The sequence below is a fragment of the Muscardinus avellanarius genome (genome assembly GCF_963383645.1).
Source record: "Muscardinus avellanarius genome assembly, chromosome: 8".
NCBI classification, from domain to species: Eukaryota; Metazoa; Chordata; class Mammalia; order Rodentia; family Gliridae; genus Muscardinus; species Muscardinus avellanarius.
Genome location: NC_137794.1, coordinates 3,158,705 through 3,177,713, shown reverse-complemented (window position 1 = coordinate 3,177,713; position 19,009 = coordinate 3,158,705). Strand labels below are relative to the sequence as shown.

General features: G+C 55.2%; 2 protein-coding genes across 2 annotated transcripts in view; one reads left to right on the top strand and one right to left on the bottom strand.

The window, feature by feature from the left end:
- Window positions 1-5,117: 5,117 nt before the first annotated feature.
- DNPH1 (2'-deoxynucleoside 5'-phosphate N-hydrolase 1) lies at window positions 5,118-6,577 on the top strand (the record flags this gene model as incomplete). The annotated part of the gene is made up of 4 exons (XM_080700587.1): window positions 5,118-5,328; window positions 6,051-6,119; window positions 6,195-6,305; window positions 6,429-6,577. The coding sequence occupies 4 exons, from the start codon at window positions 5,118-5,120 to the stop codon at window positions 6,575-6,577; spliced, it is 540 nt and encodes a 179-aa protein (XP_080556713.1).
- A 506-nt stretch (window positions 6,578-7,083) lies between these two features.
- Window positions 7,084-19,009, bottom strand: part of CUL9 (cullin 9) — a gene marked incomplete at its 3' end in the record, with an annotated part of 32,879 nt that continues 20,953 nt past the window's right edge. The window contains exons 26-40 of the mRNA XM_080699840.1: window positions 17,620-17,765; window positions 17,163-17,292; window positions 16,811-17,010; window positions 16,180-16,430; window positions 14,564-14,909; window positions 10,611-10,748; window positions 10,350-10,514; window positions 10,008-10,171; window positions 9,245-9,338; window positions 8,774-8,848; window positions 8,562-8,672; window positions 8,369-8,486; window positions 8,049-8,182; window positions 7,437-7,510; window positions 7,084-7,279 (exon numbers count right to left, since the gene is read on the bottom strand). Of these exons, the coding sequence (XP_080555966.1) occupies window positions 7,084-7,279; window positions 7,437-7,510; window positions 8,049-8,182; window positions 8,369-8,486; window positions 8,562-8,672; window positions 8,774-8,848; window positions 9,245-9,338; window positions 10,008-10,171; window positions 10,350-10,514; window positions 10,611-10,748; window positions 14,564-14,909; window positions 16,180-16,430; window positions 16,811-17,010; window positions 17,163-17,292; window positions 17,620-17,765 (2,342 nt within the window). The remainder of the gene's footprint in view (window positions 7,280-7,436; window positions 7,511-8,048; window positions 8,183-8,368; window positions 8,487-8,561; window positions 8,673-8,773; window positions 8,849-9,244; window positions 9,339-10,007; window positions 10,172-10,349; window positions 10,515-10,610; window positions 10,749-14,563; window positions 14,910-16,179; window positions 16,431-16,810; window positions 17,011-17,162; window positions 17,293-17,619; window positions 17,766-19,009) is intronic.

Sequence of the window (19,009 nt, the reverse complement as noted above, 5' to 3'; positions counted from 1 at the left end):
ATCATCCTGCCCTGAGATGACCCGGTCACCAGCGCGCACACCAGCGGCACACACGACGACTCCTGCACCCCCTTCCTTGCCCCATGAAAAAGCCCCTGGTGAGTAAGGAAGGGGGCTTCTGACTCTTAAGGACTCTCTTACCCAGTCAGTCCCCCTTCCAGGCTTTATTCCAAATAAAACCTGTTCTGGTCTGTTCCCATGTTCCCCGACAGGTTCAATCCCAGTACCACAAAAATGACAATAAAATAATAATTAATAATAATAATATTTATTCTAACAGAATGATGAGGTGATAGCCTTGTGATTTTGCTCGCAGCCCTCATGCTAATGCTCAGTGGCTCTGCGTATACCTGCTGTCCGTTTGTACGTCTATTTTGGATAAGAAAAGTGTGTTGGCGTCCTTTGCCCACGTACTAACCGGGCAGTCTGGGCTTTGCTGTTGAGCTGTGGGAGTTCCTTACAGATTTTAGAAGTTAATGCCTCATCTGACATTGCTTTGCAAACACTTTCGCATTGCACAAGTCTCCTTGTCACTGTGTGATTCTTCTCTTCACTGTGACAACATTTCCACCTGTTTGCTGCTGTCTACGAGTGTGGTGCCACGTCCAAAACCTATGGCCAAGGCCGATTTTTGGAGGGATTAAACATTTACTTATTGGGGGGGCTCTAGTACTTTTTGTGTACCGGGATGGAACCCAGAGGCATTCTACCTCTGAGCAACACCCCCAGCTCTATTTTTTAATTCTTTATTTTGAAACAGGGTCTCATTGAGTAGCTGAGGCCGTACTCGAACCGTGATCCTCTTGTCTCAGCCTCCCAAATGCTGGGATTACAAGTGTGTACCACCACACCCGGCTCAGTGGCTCTAATGTTTATTTATTTAATTAATTAATTTATTTTAGTACTGGGGATTGAACCTAGAGGCATTCTACCTTCAAGTTATATCCCGATTTTATTTCTTATTTGGAAACAGGGTTCCACTAAGTTTCAGAGGGCCTGAAGTTGCCGAGGCTGTCCTTGAATCTGCAGCCCTCCTGTCTCAGCCTCCCAAGTACTAGGATTATAAGCACGCGTCACCATGCCTGGCTCATGCCAAGGCCAGTTTGAAGGAGGTTTTCCACTATTTATTTATTTATTTATTTATTATTTATTTATTTTTCTTTCCTTTCTTTCTTCTTTCTTCCTTCCTTTCCTTCTTTCTTTCTTTCTTTTTTTTTCAGTACTGGAATAGCCCCAGGGGCATCCCACCTCTGAGCTACACCCCCAGCCCTATTTCTTATTCTTTATTTTGAAACAGGGTCTTGCTGAGTTGCGGAAGGCCTAAGTAGCCGAGGCTGGCCGCGAACCATGAACTCTTGTCTCAGCTCCCGAATGCTGGGATGACAAGCGTGCGCCACTGCGCCCGGCCCCTACTGTGTTTTCTTAATAAGAGCTTTAAGTTTGGGGAGTTACATTTAAATCTTTAATACGATTTGAGTTGATATTTGTGTATAAGGAAGAGCTCCAATTTCATCCCTTTGCATAAGGATACCCGGCATACCGCCACCATTGTTAGAAGACTATCCTTTCTGCTCTGTGGGGAGAGGGATCATCAAAGATGGACCGGCCGTCCGAGCCCGCGGCACACACCTGTAACCAAGTCCGTACCAGACCAGCCTTAGAGCAAAACTACCAACACGGCAAGGTCCTGGTTCAAAATAAAAAATAAAACAGAGCCGGAAGTGTAGCCCGGAGGTGGAATCCCCTGGGTTAATCCCCAGTACACACTTGCAAAGGATCAGTCGGCCATATATGGGGCTATCTCTTGGCTTTCTATTCTGGCCCGTTGGTCTATAACATAGCTGTCTTTAAGCCAGTTCCATACGGTTTTAATTACTACAGTAAAACATATTCCTGTTTTTTTATTGTTTTTTTATTTTATTTTATTTTTTGGTGTGTGTGTGGTGTAACAGGGATTGAACCCAGAGGCATTCTACCTCTGAGCTACACCCCCCAGCCCTATTCTATTTTTTTAGTTTGAAACAGGATCTCACTAAGATGCTGAGGGCTTTCGTAAGTTGCTGAGGCTGGCCTCAAACCTGTGATCCTCCTGTCTCAGCCTCTCAAGTACTGGGATTACAGGTGTGTGCCACTACACCAAGTTTCTTCCTTCTTCTTCTCCTTCTTCTTCTTCTTCTTCTTCTTCTTCTTCTTCTTCTTCTTCTTCTTCTTCTTCCTTCTTCTTCTTCTTCTTCTTCTTCTTCTTCTTCTTCTTCTTCTTCTTCTTCTTCCTTCTTCTTCTTCTAGTAAACTCTTTCTTTCTATAGTAATTTTTTTTCTTTTCTGTTTTTTGTTTATTTCTTTGTTTTCCCAGTACTGGTAATAAAACCCAGGGGCACTACATTCCCAGTCCTTTTGTGTGTGTGTGTGGTACTGGGGGTGGAACCCAGAGGCTTTCTACCTCTGGGCTACACTCCCAGACCTCTTTTATACTTTATTTGGAAACAGGGTCTCACTAAGTTGCTGAGAGCCTCACTAAGTAGCTGAGGCTGGCTTCGAACCTGTGCGATCCTCCTGTCTCAGCCTCCCAAGCGTGGGGATTACAAGCGTGCGCCACCACGCCCAGAGAGTGTCTTTTAATTTTGAGACAGTGTCTCTAGTTGTCCAGGCTGGCCATGAATTTGTGATCCATCCTCTGCCTCAGCCTTCTGAGTCACTGGGGTTACAGCGTGCTCCACCACGCCCGGCTTGGACTTTTCATTTTAATGAAATCAGACAGTGTGTAGTCTTTTGCTGTTCTCTGTACTTGTATGTAAGTTTGACATTTTCCATCATAAAAACAATTTTTGTTGAACTGAACAACTTACAAATGTCTAGTACTTCATGGTTCCTCCTCCTCCTCCTCCTCCTCCTCCTCCTCCTCTGCAGTACTAAGGATTGAACCCAGAGGCATTCTACCTCCAAGCTACACCCCCAGGCCTATTTTTTATTTTGAAACAGGGTCTCACTAAGTTGCAGAGGGTCTCACAAGTAGCTGAGGCTGGCTGTGAACCGTGATCCTGTCTCAGCCTCCCAAGTCCTGGGGTCACAAGCGTGCACCGCCACGCCGGCTCCTGAGGCTGGTCTTGAACCTGCGATCCTCTAGTCCCAGCCTCCCAAGTACTGATTACAGCATGCACCACCATGCCGAGTGAGCCCTTTTTTGCTAATGTGCTTTTTCATTCCTCGTTACTCCCCAGTCCTGCAGATAAGGAGACTGAGGCCACAGTTAGATTCTGAGGTTTAAGGGACCCGCTCAAGGTCACAGAACCAGCGAGTAACCGAATCGAGATACTGAGATACCGCGCTCCCCATGCTGCCCCGCCAGCTTGCCCACCGCCCGCTTCCCATCCCTCCAACGCAGGCCCCTCTGCACTGGGCGGAAGGGCTCACTGCAAGCCAGGAGGACTGCAGGTTCGAGGACAGCCTCAGCAAGTACTGAGACTCACCAACCTAGCGAGACCCTGCTTCAAAATAAAAATTAAGAAAGAGGGAGAACGCCCGTAAGTTCGATTCCTAGTACCACAGGGGGAAAAAAAAGACAGAGGGGTGTGTGTGTGTGTGTTTCTAGGGACTGAATCCAGGGGCTTTCTATTTCTGAGCTACACCCACAGCCCTATCTTATTTTCTTTGGAAACAGGGTCTAACTTGTTGAGAGTCTTGCTATGTTGCTGAAGCTGGCCTTGAACCTGTGATCCTCCAGTCTCAGCCTCCCAAACACTGGGATTACAGGTGTACATCACCAGCTGTATTTGACCGTTTAAAAAATATTATTGGAAGCCAGACGTGGTGGCGCACGCTTGTAATCCCAGCATTCTGGAAGCTGAGACCGGAGGATCAGTTTGCAGATAGCCTCAGCTACTTAATGAGGCCCTCCACAACTTAGTGAGACTCTGTTTCAAAAATAAAGAATAAAAAAAATAGGGCAGAGGGTGTAGCTTGGAGATCAAATGCCCCTGAGTTCCATCCCCAACCCCCCCAAATAAATAAATAAATTAAATAAATTAAATAAAAATAAAAAATATTATTGGAGCCGGGCGTGGTGGTGCACACTTGTAATCTCAGCATTTGGGAGGCTGAGACAGGAGGATAGTGTTTTGTGTTTTGAGGACAGCCTCAGCTACTACTTAGTAAGGCCCACTGCAACTCAGTGAAACTCTGTTTCAAAATAAAAATTAAAAATAGGGCTGGAAATGTAGCTTGGAGGTAGAATGCCCCTAGGTTCCATCCCTAGTACCAAAAAAAAAAAAAAAAAAAAAGTATTGGGGTTGGAGTATAGCTCAGTGGTAGAGTGTTTGCCTATCATGTTCAAGGCCCTGGATCCCATCTCCAGCACTGCAAAATAAACAAACAAACAAACAAACAAGCAAGCAAATAAATAAATGCAAGCAAGCCAGGTGTGGTGGCGCACGTTTGTAAGCCCAGCATTTGGGAGGCTCAAACAGGAGGATCACAGTTCCTGGACAGCCTCAGCTACTAAGTGAGACCCCCTGCAACTCAGTGAGATCCTGTTTCAAAATAAAGAATAAAGAATAGGGCTGGGGGGTGTAGCTTGGAGGTAGAATGCCCCTGGGTTCCATCCCCAGTACTACAATAAATAAATAAATAAATAAATAAATACTACAATAAGTACTAAATAAATACTACAATAAATACTATAATTTATTTATAATTTATAAATTTATAATTTATAATTTATAATTTATTTATATTTATAAATAAATACTATAATAATACTACAATAAGTACTACAATAAATAAATAAATAAATGTATCCGCTAACCCGGTACTTGGGAGGCTGAGACAGGTGGGTCACAGGTTCAAGGGCAGCCTCAGGAAGCAGAGAGAGATCAATCTGGTGAGACCCTGTTTCAAAATATTCAATAGAAAAGAGGGCTAGGGGTGCAGCTCGGAGATGGAACGCCCCTGGGTTCAATTCCCACCACCCCCATACACACAAAATCATGTCTTCCCTATAACTCCACACTTTTGATAGTTACCTGTCACCTCCCAAAAAAGCGCCCACTAGAAATCGCCGGCGGGCTCTCCGAGTCTGTGCCCGGCACGTGTGCGCCCCCTGGCGGGCGGCGATGGCGGCGATGGCGGCGATGGCGGCCGGGGCGCGGGCGCGCGGGGAGCCGGGGGAGCCGGGGGAGCCGGGCGCGGGGCGCCGCCGGGCGCTGTACTTCTGCGGGAGCGTCCGCGGCGGGCGCGGGGACCGGGCGCTGTACGCGCGCATCGTGTCGCGGCTGCGGCGCTGGGGGACGGTGCTCACCGAGCACGTGGCGGCGGCGGGGCTGGGCGCCGCGGGTGAGCCGGGCCGGCGGGCGGGCCGGGGCCGGCGGGCTGGGGGCGGCGGGCGGGCGGGTTGGGGGCTGCGGGCCGGGGCCGGCGGGCCGGGGGGCCGCGGGTTGGGGGCAGCGGGCCGGGGCCGCAGGTGCGCGTCCCCGCCCAGCCCGCTGCCCAGCGCCCGCGTCCTCGGGCGTGCACGCCGCTACCCAGTCCTCGCAGTCTCTCCCAATCTCCACCTCCTTTTCTCTGGCGGGGGGCTGGGGGGCTGGAACCGGGGTGTTCTACCTTTGAGCGACACCCACAAGCCCTTTTTAACTTTTATTTCTGAAACAGGGTCTCAGACCTGGATCCTCCCGTCTCAGCCTCCCAAGTACTGGAATGACGGCCCTGCGCCACACCCTGTTAAGATGCTCTTCAAACAGGCGGCGGCAGCTTGCCATCCCAGTACTTGGGAGGCTGAGCCAGGAGGGTCCGAGTTTCAGAGAGCCCCCACCCCGGACCCCCGGAAACTAGTGAGATCCTGTTTCAAAGTAAAAAATAAAATAGGGCTGAGGATGTAGCTCAGGGGTAGGCGGCCCCAATACCACACAGCCACATGCAAAAAAGAAAAAAATATTTTTTTTAAAAAGGGGCTGATAGTATAGCTCCGAGGTAGAATACCGGTGAGTTCAACCCTGAGTCCAGCCAACCTTCTTGGGAGCCCGCAGCCATGTCCTTGCCTGGCTTTCCTTCAACCCTAGGGGAAGAAGCCGCCGGGGGCGACAGGCTCATCCATGCCCGGGACTTGGCCTGGCTGCAGCAGGCAGAAGGTGAGCGCCTCCCCCACCCCCTGGCCTGCCCCACTGAGGCCGCACAGGCCAGAGTCTCTGTTCCTTCCTTCCCAGTGGTCGTGGCAGAGGTGACGCAGCCCTCCTTGGGTGTCGGCTACGAGCTGGGCCGGGCCGTGGCCCTCAATAAGCAAATCCTGTGCCTTTTCCGCCCGCAATCTGGCCGAGGTGAGCGCCCCAAGCCCTAGGTGGCCGCCACATCTGTCCCTGGCAGCTCCCCCTGGGGCCCCTGGAGCAGAATGGGGGTATGTGTAGGGAAGCGGGCTCATGGCCCTCTCCCTCCCGCTCCAGTGCTCTCTGCCATGATCCGGGGAGCAGCGGATGGCTCCAGGTTCCAGGTGTGGGACTACGAAGAGGGAGAGGTGGAGGCCGTGCTGGACAGATACTTTGAGACTGGTCCCCGGGGGCAGGCGGCTGCCCCCAGCGGCCCAACCGACTGACAGAGCCACCTGATCAGATCTTCCACCGCTGCTGCGGTGCCATTCCTGCCTCTTAGCCCCAGTAGCAAATTAAAAGGTTCATTTCAGATTCTTCCATTACGTCTGTATTGTGGTAGGGAAGGGGCAGGTCTTAGTACATCTCTTTCCTACCCACTTTATCTAAGGTAGAGAGGCCCGTTACGAGTGTAGTCCCCAAGGAGAGGACGCCTCGTCCTCAGAGCCCTCAGGATCCTCTGGTCGGCTCTGAAGCTGGCCTGGCCACCTTTGTCGGCGTAGGCCAGAGGGGCTGCTCTGGGCCGAGTGTGAGGGCTGAAGAAGAGTAAGGGAGGGGTGGCCATGTGAGGGGCAGGGCAGAAGCTGGGGGCCCCTGGGAAGCTGGCCAGCCTACCTCCCAAGAAGTGTGAAAGAATTTATTCAGTAAACAGAAGGTGCTGCATGACGATGGCGGGTCAGCAAAGCCCCATGATTGTGGAAGGGTGGCTGCAGGTCTCCTGCCTCCTGCCCCCTCAGTCGTAGGCCTCGTCGTCGTCATCCTCATCACCAAAGAAGAACGTGTCTCGGTCCAGGTTTTCAGATTCATCGTAGGAGAAGCTGTCGTTGTCCAGGTCCTCATCGAACTCATCCTGCTGCCACTCGGGGCCCTCCTCCTCGACGTCTTCCTCTTCCTCGTCCCTTACTTTCAGCCCATAGCGTGGCGGGGGCCTGGGGAAGCCAGGCTCTGAGCCCAGAGGCCCGCCCTCCCGCTGCCACTCAGGGCCCTCCTCCAGCCCAAAGCGTCCCTGGGGTCTGGGGAAGCCAGGCTCTGAGCCCAGAGGCTGGCCCTCCCGCTGCCCCTGCCAGGGCTCGCCCGCCTACTCACTGACTGCCAGGCACGTTGGATCCTTTTGCCTTCTGGGCCTCTAGGGAAGGACTCTGGAGACCAACACGGAAATCCTGGCAGGAGCGGGAGAGCAAAGGACAGTGGGCGCCTCGTGCCTTGCGTACCTCCACGACAGCTCCTACTAGGCAGCCCCTCGGCCTCTCCCCGGCCCTGCACGAGCCACTGCGATTTAACCCACTGAGGTCCCTCAGGGACCGGACACAAGGGTGGGCACCCCACTGTGCCCATGCAGCTTATAGTGTCTGTGCCTTTTCTGCCCAATTTACCGACAGTCAGTAATGGACAGAAGGGTGGGGGCCACAGTTCAGGCTCAACACACATGGGTTAGGGCTAGGCTGAGCCTTGGAGACCCTTACTCCCCGGGCCCTCCTGGGAGCCGTTGAGACTCTGAGGCCACATCTCAGAAGTACCGCCTGGCAAGGTCCCCTGAGCCACTGTCAACCTGACCAAAACACGGTCAACAAGTGAGCAAGCAGCCCCTTTGTCTGTGGGACACTGGGAGGCCGGGAGACGGCAGGCTGGCCCAGGGCTGGCAGTGTCCGGGCCTCGGGGCGGCCATCGCCCTCCTCGCTGCCTCCCTTCAGGAGGTACCTGGGTGGAATGCTGCAGGATGGCCAGCAGCCTCTCCCGGATCCGCCGGAGCAGCTCCATGCCCGTGCTGAGGCAGTCAGCTCGCAACAGGCGCAGCGACGTGGCCAGGTCCTGGCAGCGCAGCAGGGTCTCCTCTGCGAGGCAGGCATGGCGGTTCCCTTCACCCCCACCCCAGCGCCCCCGCGCGGCCCCTGCCAGCCTTCTGCGCTCACACCTCGGGCAAGTAGAGACCAGAGCTGAAGAACCTGCCGTGCACCCCTGAGCCCTGGGCCGAGGCCATGCAGGATGAGGGGCACGGGCGTGGGGGCGGCCTGGCTTACCCAGGAGGATCTGCAGGGCGTTGGTGTGCAGCTCCAGGCTCTCCGTCTGCTGCTCCACCACATCTGCACGCTCCGAGTCCCGGCTGTAGAAGCTGTACACGCAGGCATAGGCCAGCACCTAGGGGAGCCCCGTCAGCTCTCCCGGGCCGCTGCGGCCTCTGCTCCCTCCTCCCCCCCAGGTCCCCCCCACAACCTTCCGCGCCTGCTCAAGGCCCCGGCAGGCCTCGCTGAGGAAGGTGAAGGACCCGGGCGGGGGCACCTCATGGATGGCAGAGACCCGGTTCCACAAGTTCACAGCGAACTCCTGTGCGAGAGGGAGACTCAGCAAGTTCCTGCAGCCCCGGCCCTTCCCGGCCCGCAGCAGCCCTCTGACGGCCTCACACAGCCCCCACCCCGGCTGCTCACCCGGGCCTGGTGATGGAAAGTGCACCTCTCGTTGTAGTCCTGGAACCGCTTCTCCTGGCGAGCTGCCTTGCTCACCTGGGAAGGGCGGCGGAAAGGGCTGCTGGGCGCTCGTCCAGGCAGGACGGGGCCAACCATTAGAACACCCGCCACTCACGAGGCCCTTCTGTGTCTAACTCTTCTAACTGCGAGCAGGGCACGGCATGACCCTGCCGCAGGGGATGTTGGGGCCTGCCCTGAGCTGCCCACTGGGAAGTGGAGTGGGGCCCGACCCTGGAGACCTTGCTCTGCCTGCCCTCCCTGAGATTCTGGCTTCTAGTGTGACCACAGGCTCCTGGGCACAGGCCTCCCGGCCAGGGCCCCACACAGAGCCTCCGCCCAAGTGCTGTGCCCTGCTCTGGACACAGCTGTGCCGGGGCCAGCAGCAGCAGCCCGGCCTGCCTGCTCCGGCCTGCCCCAGCGCCCAGCCCCTACCATGGCAGAGCAGTTGTAATAGTCCTTGTGATTCGGCTTCCAGGACTTGAGGCAGCGCCAGCAGAATCCATGGTTACATTTGGCACAGGTCATGCTACAGAGGAAGCCAGGATCAGAGGGCCCTGCCTTGCGTGGAGGTAAGGCTGCCAAGGGCTCTGGCTTCTCCCCAGCCTGTGCTGGGGCCAGAACCCAAGGTGCTCTACCTCCAAGTTACATCCCCAGCCCTTTTTTTTTTTTTTTTTTAATGGTACTGGGGATGGAACCCTTCTACCTCCGGGCTACACTCCCAGACCTATTTTATATTTTATTTGGAAACAGGGTCTCTTAAGCCAGCACAGCTGGCTTCGAACCTGTGCGATCCTCCTGTCTCCGCCTCCCAAACGCGGGGATTACAAGCGTGCGCCACCGCACCCGGCAGCCCCCAGCCCTTTTGATTTTTTACTTTTAAATAAGGCTAAGTAGCTGAGGCTGACCGTGAGCCTGTGATTCTCCCGTCTCAGCCTCCCAAGTACTGGGATTACAGGTGTGCACCACTGCGCCCAGCTCCTACAGCCCCCTTCATCTTACCAAGCCCTGCAGAGTGCACCGTGCTTTTGAGTTGCCAACACAACTTAGACTTAGAAGTGAAGGAGGGGACCTCGCAGGCCAAGCGGCCCTCAGGAGGGTGCCAGGTGAGGACGGCTGGCTTTCTGACTTTGTTCTTCCTTCCTGCAGGCTCCCGCTTCTCCCGCCCAATACCCCAGGGCCCACAGCCCCTTCTTACTGCAGGCACCCCTCGTTCTTCTCGATGGGAGCCTGGCAGCTGGGGCAGCGCTTGGAGATGAGCTTGGCCAGGTGCTTGCTCTGGGCCTCCGCGCTCATGCCATCGTAGTAGCCGCCATCGTCCACCCACTGAGACATGTGGCCACAGCTGGCAGGGTAGTGTGCCTGGAGTGGGAGCGGGTGCTGAGGACACAGCCGAGCCCTGATGGGCCGTGTGTGGACCGTGGGAGGGGAGCAGAGCGGAGCATGGGGAGGAGGAAGGGCAAGCCAGCGCCACGTGTGTGTCAGGAAGGTGCCGGGCAGGCCTCGAGAGGGCGAGACTTGGTCAGGGCCGGGCACCCACCTCAGGAAAGCTGCAGCTGAAGCAGGAGGTCCAGCCGCACTTGGAGCAGGCGGTGCCGCAGCCCAGGCCCTGGCGGCACAGGATGCGGTCGCAGCCCTGGGGGTTGGTGCACCAGGTCAGGTTGGAGCAGCTCTCCACGAAGCCCCGCAGGAGCGCCTTCTCATACTGTGGATGGAGCACAGTGCCACGCTGAGGCGCGGCTCCCCACACACCCGCCTGCCCCGTGGCTCGGCACCGGAGCCTCTTGGCGAAGAAAGGTACCTTGGAGATGACCTCTGGCGAGGACACAATGGCACGGATGAAGGCGCCGGTGGGCTGGGCCGGGCAGTCGGCGATGGGGCAGGTGCAGTTCACTAGGTTCTGCTCGATCCGAGTTGTCAGGTACTCATTCCAGCACGACTGGGAAGGACCAAAGGAGGCCCCTCAGAGGCGGGGTCCTGGGCTCCCCTGCCCCCAGACAGCCTGCTCCTGGAGGACCGACCCTTCTGGCCCAAATCACAGCTGTCCTGGTGGATGCACAGGCCCCGACGTTGGCCCAGTTGTAATTATTGTGCTATGAACTCAAAGGGAATGGGTAAGGAGAATCAGAGAAGAAGGACCCAAGCTCGATAAATGTGGAGAGCAGGAAGAGAAAGGGGCGTGGGCCATGGTAGCCCGCCATGCTGCCACCTGCACCTGTCTGCCGCCCGTCTCCCCAGCCCGCGCCTCGCACACATCTGCCCACGGCCATGGCACATGGCCTGCCCCTGGTGTCAGAACCTTCACGTCTCTTACTGGAAGCGAGGCCGTCGCCTCCGCAGACCTAGCCCACTGCAAGAGCCTCCCACAAAGCCGCCCCCCACTCGCAACGCGCAGCCCACGCCAGGCACGGCCGCACTGAGCCTCCTGCGACCTCCACGCGGCCCGTGGCCACTTCCCACACAGCAGGCCTAGCCCTGGGGATTACAGGTGCAGGTGCCATCGAGGCCCTGGACAGATGTGAAGCATCTGACTGAAACACTTCTACTCCACACCAACCCCTTTCATACTGAAACAAACTGGAAAGCTGAATGGCAAATTCTTGCATGTCTGTCTTTTTTTGGCAGGGACTGGGAATTGAACCCAGGGGCATTCTACCTCTGAGCTACACTCCCCCATCCCTTTTTGGTTTTTATTTTGAAATAGGGCCTAAGCTGATGTTGGCCTGCGATCCTCCTATACTTGCTGGCCCGCGGGTGCCTCAGGGTCCCCCACAGGCCTGTAGGATGGAGCCCTGGCATCTTAGTCTGGGGACCGCCACTCCACTAAGGAGCCTTCTCTGGATGACGCTCTAGCCACCATCCACCCAGGGGGCGTCAGCACTGTCACCTACAGCCAGGCTCACACGGTGGCCTGCTCCACAGCCCTCCTCCGCCTCCTCCTGCCGCTTGGCTGACCGGCTCTCGGGCTCCCCCTCAGCGAGGTCTCCTCCTGTCAGCCTGTTCTCAGTCACGCTGTCAGGCTCCCGTCCCCACATCCCTACAGCGTGACCCCGCTTGGCACCCAGCACTGCTGCGTCTCCCCAGGGATGCCAAACAGACCTTGCCACTTCTCCCAGGTTTAAAAGCTCAGTGGCCACCTGCCTGTCCTACAATGCTCCGCAAACAGCTCAAACTTCACATGGCCACCGCAGCCTAAATTACTCCTCAAAACCACCGTCCATCCCCAGCCCAAACATTTCCTTACGTTTAGTAAAACTGAAGCCAGGCGTGGTGGCACACGCTTGTAATCCCAGTACTTGGGAGGCAGAGACAGAAGGATCACAAGTTCAAGGCCAGCTTCAGCTACTTAGTGATGCCCTCTACAACTTAGTGAGGCCATTTCAAAATAAAGAATAAAAAATAGGGATATAGCGTGGAAGTAGAATGCCCCTGAGTTCAATCCTCAGTACTGCAAAAAACAACAAACAAACAAAAAAAAAAAAAAAGAAAAGAAAAAGAAAAAGAAAAAAATAAATAAAATCAGGCTGGGGGTGTAGCTCCAAAGTAGAACGTCCCTGGGTTTAAGCCCCAGCACCAAAAAAATTTAGTAAAACTGCACATTCCATCCACTGAGATGCTCAGGTCGAGCGCAGGCCCTGTCCTGACTCCCTTGTTCACAGCCACCGAGTCCTGCTGCCTGCATCACCAGCGCGTCCCAGCCTGTCCCCATCTCTCATCACGCCGGCAGTCCAAACACCTGCCTCTGCACAGCAGCTGCCAAGGCCTTCCTGTTTCTGTCTTGTTTCCTCAAGCCTTTTCCCCACACAGTGGCCAAAGCAACCTTTCAAACTACAAATAAAGGCCAGCCCAGAGTGGTGGTGCACGCTTGTAACCCCAGCATTTGGGAGGCTGAGACAGGAGGATCCCGGTTCACAGACAGCCTCAGTTATTAGTGAGGCCCTTTACAACTCAGTAAGACCATTTCAAAATAAAGAATAAAAAACAGGGCTGAGGGTGTAGCTCAGAGGTAGAATGTCCCCGGGTCCATCCCCAGTACCAGAAAAACAACAACAACAAATAAAAGTACTGGGGAGTTAGTTCTAGTTCGGGTGTAGCGGCTTCCTAGAATGTGTGAGCCCTAGCTTTGATCTCAGGCGCTGCAAGAGAAGTATCCAAACGGAAAATGCCTTATCTCATTAATCCCGCTTGAAAGTAACACCTACCACCTGCCAACCCAGCCTAACCTGGGGCCATGCACCTCCTGGGCCTCCCCTCCTGTCACACTGCCCGTCTGCCACCCTCTCCTGCTTCCCCAAGCTAAAGGGCAAGCCGCGACCCGTCCCAGCGCTTCCTGTGCCGTCACCCGGGTCTCTTGCTCCCTGCAGTTGTCATGGGGCGAGACTGCCAAAATGGAAATCCTGACCTTACACAAGTTACTTCACCTCTGAGTGGCTCCGCATGTCACCTGTAAAAACGGGTACAATAAAAGTACCTACCTCATAGAACAATTAAGGAGTAAGGAGCACGCCGCACGCAGGCTGCGCGGCGCCGGCCCAGGCCAGCCCACACAGGATAGCTGCCATTAGTCGCTCTGGGATCATTTCTTGTGTGGATTTTTTTTTTTACTCCCAGCAATATGCACACAGTAGGTCCACACAAATATTAGTTGAGTGAAGAGAGGACAGTATAAAGAAGACAGTTACGTACCTGGGGCAAGGAAGCCTAAGCAATCAGGCAAGAGTAACTAGAACCAGAGAAAAAGGAGCAGACACACACACACACACACACACACACACACACACACGTGCTCAGGGCTCAGATCACCCACCAGGGGCTGCTGCTGGGAGGTCCTGGCAACAGGGCGCCTCCTGCTAAGGCCATGTGTTGGGCTGGGCACAGGTTCTAAGAGCTGCGAGGTGGGAACACGACTCAGCACCGCTGGCCTTGGGCCTCTCCTTGAAGTCGGGTTACTCCCTACCTCCTCCTCCCCCCACCCCCGAGGTACTAGGGACTGAGACCAGGGGCCATTCCACCTCCAAGCCTCACCCCCAGCTGGCTTGTTTTTCTATTTTGAAACAGGATCTGCGTTGTGGAGGGCCTAAGTGCTGAGGCTGTTTGCGGGCTCCTGGCTGGGCCCCCAAGCCTGGGGTCACAGGGACGCGCCAGTGTGCCCGCGGCCACCAGGTAGCTTTGTATCTGCTTCCCAGCAGCAAGCCGGACTTCCCACAGTCCCCTTCTGCTTTGCGCTTCTGGTCTGTAACACTTCATTTGTGTGTCAGATGAGGGTTCATGGCAATAGTGACGGTGCTGGCATAAGGGCCTGAGTGGTAACGAGAACCCACACGCCAGCCACGCCGCTCTAACGCACCTGCTCGTTACCAAGGGCCTTGACATACAGTTCACGCATGTGACATCTACCCCTCTATCTTTCCATCTCAGGTCTCACACTTGGCTGATCTGATGGTCGGAATCATCTGAGATGCCTGGATTTCACTCCAGAGACTGATGTAACTGGCCTGAGTACAGTCTGAGCACCAGGAGTTTTAAAGCCAATGACTTAGAGGCAGCAGAATTCGAGAGCACCTCTACAGATCACTGGCTTCTGCCAGCTCCATCACAGGGTTAAGGGCACGACTAGTCTAAGGCATTAGGAGACACGGCTGGGCTGAGGGTGAGCTCAGCAGCGGACGGCGCTCAGCGCCGCGAGGCCTGGTCTCAGCCCCAGTGGCATGCTGAGCGCTGGATGAGAAGCTGGGTGCTTCCCAGGGGCCTCACCTTACAGCAGACGTGCTTGCAGCAGAGGGAGGGCGAGTCCTCAGCGGGCTCCAAGGGGCTCACGCACACGGGGCAGTGGGCGGGGCGCGCGGGTGCGGCCTGGGCCTGGGGCACGCGCAGCCCAGCAGCCAGCAGCAGAGGCTCAGGGTCATCGCTGTAGCTCTGAAGCAGCTGGTCGGTGCCCCAGTGGGCGTGAACCAGAAGGTGCCGGGCCACATCTGGCTCCAGGTTCAGCGTCTCCTGTACCTGCCGCACCGTCTGCTCCATCAGCCCTTCTACCTCCTGGGGGCTCATGGTGCGGCCCGCAGGCAGCTGCAGAGATGCCAGGGCGGCCACAGCTTCTGGGCTTGGGGAGAGGGAGAGGCAGCAGTCAGCACCCATCCTGGTGTCCAGCCCCCTGCTGAAGCCGGTGGCGCCTGCTCCCACGGTGCACCTTTGCGTGTGCTTGCTTTACCAGCCTGAGGCTGACAACCCAACAGCTGCCAGAGCAGAGCCCTCTGCACACCTGTTTGCAAATGTGGGCTGGGGCTGGCTGTGCCAATAGCTGGGGAGGGAGGGCCCTCACGGTGCGGTGGGATGCTGTGACCAGTAGTGAGTGGGAAGTCCACGGCAGGTCCCAAGGGCTAGCAGCACCTCTAGTGAGAAACAGTTGTCTCCAGCCTTACTACACCAGTGGCCTGTGAATCCAGCACAGGTCACACAGTGCTGCCGGGCCAGGGCCTGGGTTTAACCCAGTGCTAGGTGGCAGGTATGCACGCTCAGGTTGGGGAGACACTTGAGAGCTGACTTTACACACCGTGCAAGCAGCAGACATGGAAAGTTGTGCCATTGGCAGCCTCTGGTGAGCCGACCCGATGCTGGATGCTGAAGGGTGTCAGCTAGCTAGGGAAGATCTACAGCAAACCCCTCTGCAGAACAGGCTTTTTGCATATTTCACAGAGCAGAACAGATATTTAATACTATGTAAATATTTGCAGCCGGGCGTGGTGGCGCACGCTTGTAATCCCCGCGCTTGGGAGGCAGAGACAGGAGGATCGCGCAGGTTCGAAGCTAGCCCCGCGCTCTGGCTTAGGAGACCCTGTTTCCAAATAAAAATGCAAAAATAGGTCTGGGAGTGTAGCCCGGAGGTAGAAGGGCTTCCAGGAGCCCCAGTACCACCAAAAAAAAAAAAAAAAAAAAAAAAATTTGCAGCTATTTACTACTTTCTTGGAAGGAGAGCCATCTATCTGCTTGAGGGGCTGGCTCTAGGAGGATGCGGATGGTAAGACCCTGACGGCAAGGAGGGGCAGCCGGGTGGTGGTACACGCCTGTAATCCCAGTACTTGGGAGACTGAGACGGGAGAACTGCAGGTTCAAGGAAGCTTTAGAAAGTAGTGAGACTGTTTCAAAAATAAAGGTAAAATCGGGCTGGGGTGTAGATCAGAGGTCGAACGCCCCTGGGCTCCGTCCCTAGTATCGTGTCACCAGAAAACACAAAGAGGGGCGATGGCGCTAAAAGGGAGGGGATAACAGTGCCCATGTGCCAGGGAAACGGGGGAGCCGAGGAAGAGCCAGGCACTTCTCCACCAGGGCGCCTGGCCTGGCCTCCGCCCCAGCTCACACAAGGGGGCGGCTACCTAGGCCTGGAGATCCTCGTGCTCTGGCTGCCACAGAAGGGGACATCTGCCTGGCCCCGGCAGGGCCCCATGGGCTCTGGTGTGGCATACACCAGGATCTGAGGTCGGTCTTCACGCCGCTCCACGTAGCCCTGGCCCAGGAGGTGCAGGATGCAAGAGAGGACATCTGTGCTGGTGCAGGCCACGCCCCCAGCGACAGCGCGGCCCAGGCTGCCAGGGGGATTCGGGCCCTCCCGCCAGGCCTCCAGCACCTGGGCAGAGCAGAAATAAGCAGGCCACTTTCACCCAGAGCCCGCCTGCCTGGGCTCAGCGCCTGCCCCTGCCACCTGCTGGCTGTGTGCCTGTGGGCAAGTTATTAACTTTCCTGTCCCTCACCTGTCTTATCTGTCAAATGTGACAAAATAATAACCCTTACCTTGTAGGATTATTTTGAGGATACACATGTTAAACACTTGTTTTATTTCTACCTTCTGTCTAACTGCCCCTTCAGGAATATAAAACCCAGATGGAAATGTTTGCCACTGGAGGTCTCGTACTGAGTTCCCCTTCCCTTGTGAGGACCTCCAGCCCATCCCCTGGCCCCAAGCACGACTCCCTCGGTCCCACAGTGATGGGGTCCCTCTCTGCCTACCAGACAGACCAGCTGATCTACGTGGAGGCCTTTCTCCCCGTGGGCTTTGAGGATACGGACAAGGAGACAGTTCAAGAGGTTTCTCTTCTGCTCCAGCGTGCAGCCCTCGTCCTTCTCCACGTTCAGGTACGTCTGGGGAGGCATCAGCCACAGGGCCTCCTCACTGGGCGGGGGCTGCGGTTCGCGGAGTTGCAGCACACCTGGAACGCAGTCGCACTCAGGCATCCGAGGACAGGGAGGGACGTGTGGGTGACTAAGAGGACCCTGCTGCATCCTCCTTCCCTAGTGCACTACACCCCAGCGAGAGCACCCTCTCCACAGCAGAGGCGTGGCCTGCACTCCATGCACCTACCCCCGCGTGGAAAGTCTGGACCCGCCTGCAGCGTCAAAGGGCCATTCTCAGAGGTGAGAGGCAGGAGTGCCTGGTGCAGAAGCTCAGCAGAGAGCTCAGAGTTCTTCAGCAAAGTCTCCACTGACACCTCCTGGTGAGGAGAGATGGCTACTCATGAGTCAAGGGAAAGAAAAGGAAAATAGGCCCTGTGGCCAACATGGTGGCACACGCCTGTAATCCCAGTATTTGAGACTGAGATTGGAGGATTGCAGGTTTGAGGACAGCCTCAGCAATTTAGTAAGGCCCTCAGCACTTAGCAAGAGACTGTTATAAAATAAAATACAATGGGACTTGGGGTGCAGCTCAGAGGTAGAATGCCCCTGGGTTCCATCCCCAGTACAAGAAGAGGGGAGGAGGATGGAAATAATTTTTAGGAGCAAAGGAGGGACAGACAAGGGGAAGAGACAGTGGAAGGCACCTCTGTCTGATTGAAATGCAGCAGCAGCCACATCTGCACCGTGGACACGTGCAGGGTCTGGTCCCCAAACCACAGCTCGGCCCGGCCCAGCCACGTCCACTGCAGCCGCCGCGGAGGCCTCCTGTCCGGGGCTGTGCAGACCTGACCTACACACGTGTCGAGAAGCGGGAGACAAAGTATGGGCACCAAGGGGTTACGGATTGAGGGCACAGACGCACACTAACCCCATCGCTCATCTTTGACAGACACGAGGAAACCAACACATTATCATTATTTTGTGTGTGTGAGTCTGAGGCTGGAACCCAGGGGCATTTGAGCTCTGAGCTACACTCCCTGCCTTATTTATTATTATTATTTTTTTGTGTGTGTGGTCTTGGGGATGGGATCCAGGGGCCTCTACCTCTGGGCTATGCCCCCGATCTATTTTATATTTTATTTTGAAACAGGGTCTCACTAAGTTGCTGAGAGCCTCACTAAGTAGCTGAGGCTGGCTTCACACCTTGCTATCCTATCTCAGCCTCCCAAGTGCTGGGATTACAAGTGTGCACCACCACGCCCAGCCTATTTTTTATTCTGTTTTTGAAACAGGGTCTCACTAAGTTGCGGAGAGCCTCACTAAATAGCTGAGGCTGTCCCAGAAGAGCGATCCTCCAGGCTCAGCCTTCCAAATGCTAGGATTACAAGCGTGTGCCACCATGCCCAACACATTATTTTAAGTAAATAGTTAAAAATAAGGAAGAGCCAGGCGTGGTGGCGCACGCCTGTAATCCTAGCACTTGGGAGGCTGAGACAGGAGGATCACGGTTCACAGCCAGCCATAGCAACTTAGTGAGGCCCTCTGCAACTTAGTGAGACCCTGTTTCAAAATAAAGAATAAAAAGGGCTGGGGGTTTATCTTGGAGGTATATGCCCTTGGGTTAAATCTCTAGCACTACCACACAAAAAAAGGGGGAGAGGGGGAGAAGGGAGAAGGGAGAAACAAGCCTTTCCCGCATAAACTGTACTTTGGGGGAAACCAAATAGTTGATAAGAGAAAGTTTCTCTTTATAGAAAAAAATAGTCTAGCTTATAGATCAAGGAGTGACAAAACTAAAGAATCACTATTTCATAATCCCTAATGAAGACAGACATGAAAAGCTGTTGTAAAATTTCACGTCATGTATAGAGACTGATGACAATGAAACCCACTGATCTGTCTCAATGTCACAGAGAGCCAGCCGTGATGCGCCTTCTGTTGGAAGGCGACATGACCTCCATGAGGCGTCCTTGCCCAGGAACTCAAACTGAATCTGAATAAGCTTCTGCCTGTCAATCTCAGTTCCCAGGAAACAGGAGGGAGCGGGCGCACAACGTGCTAGAGGACCCTTGTGGATGCACTCAGCAAAGCCAG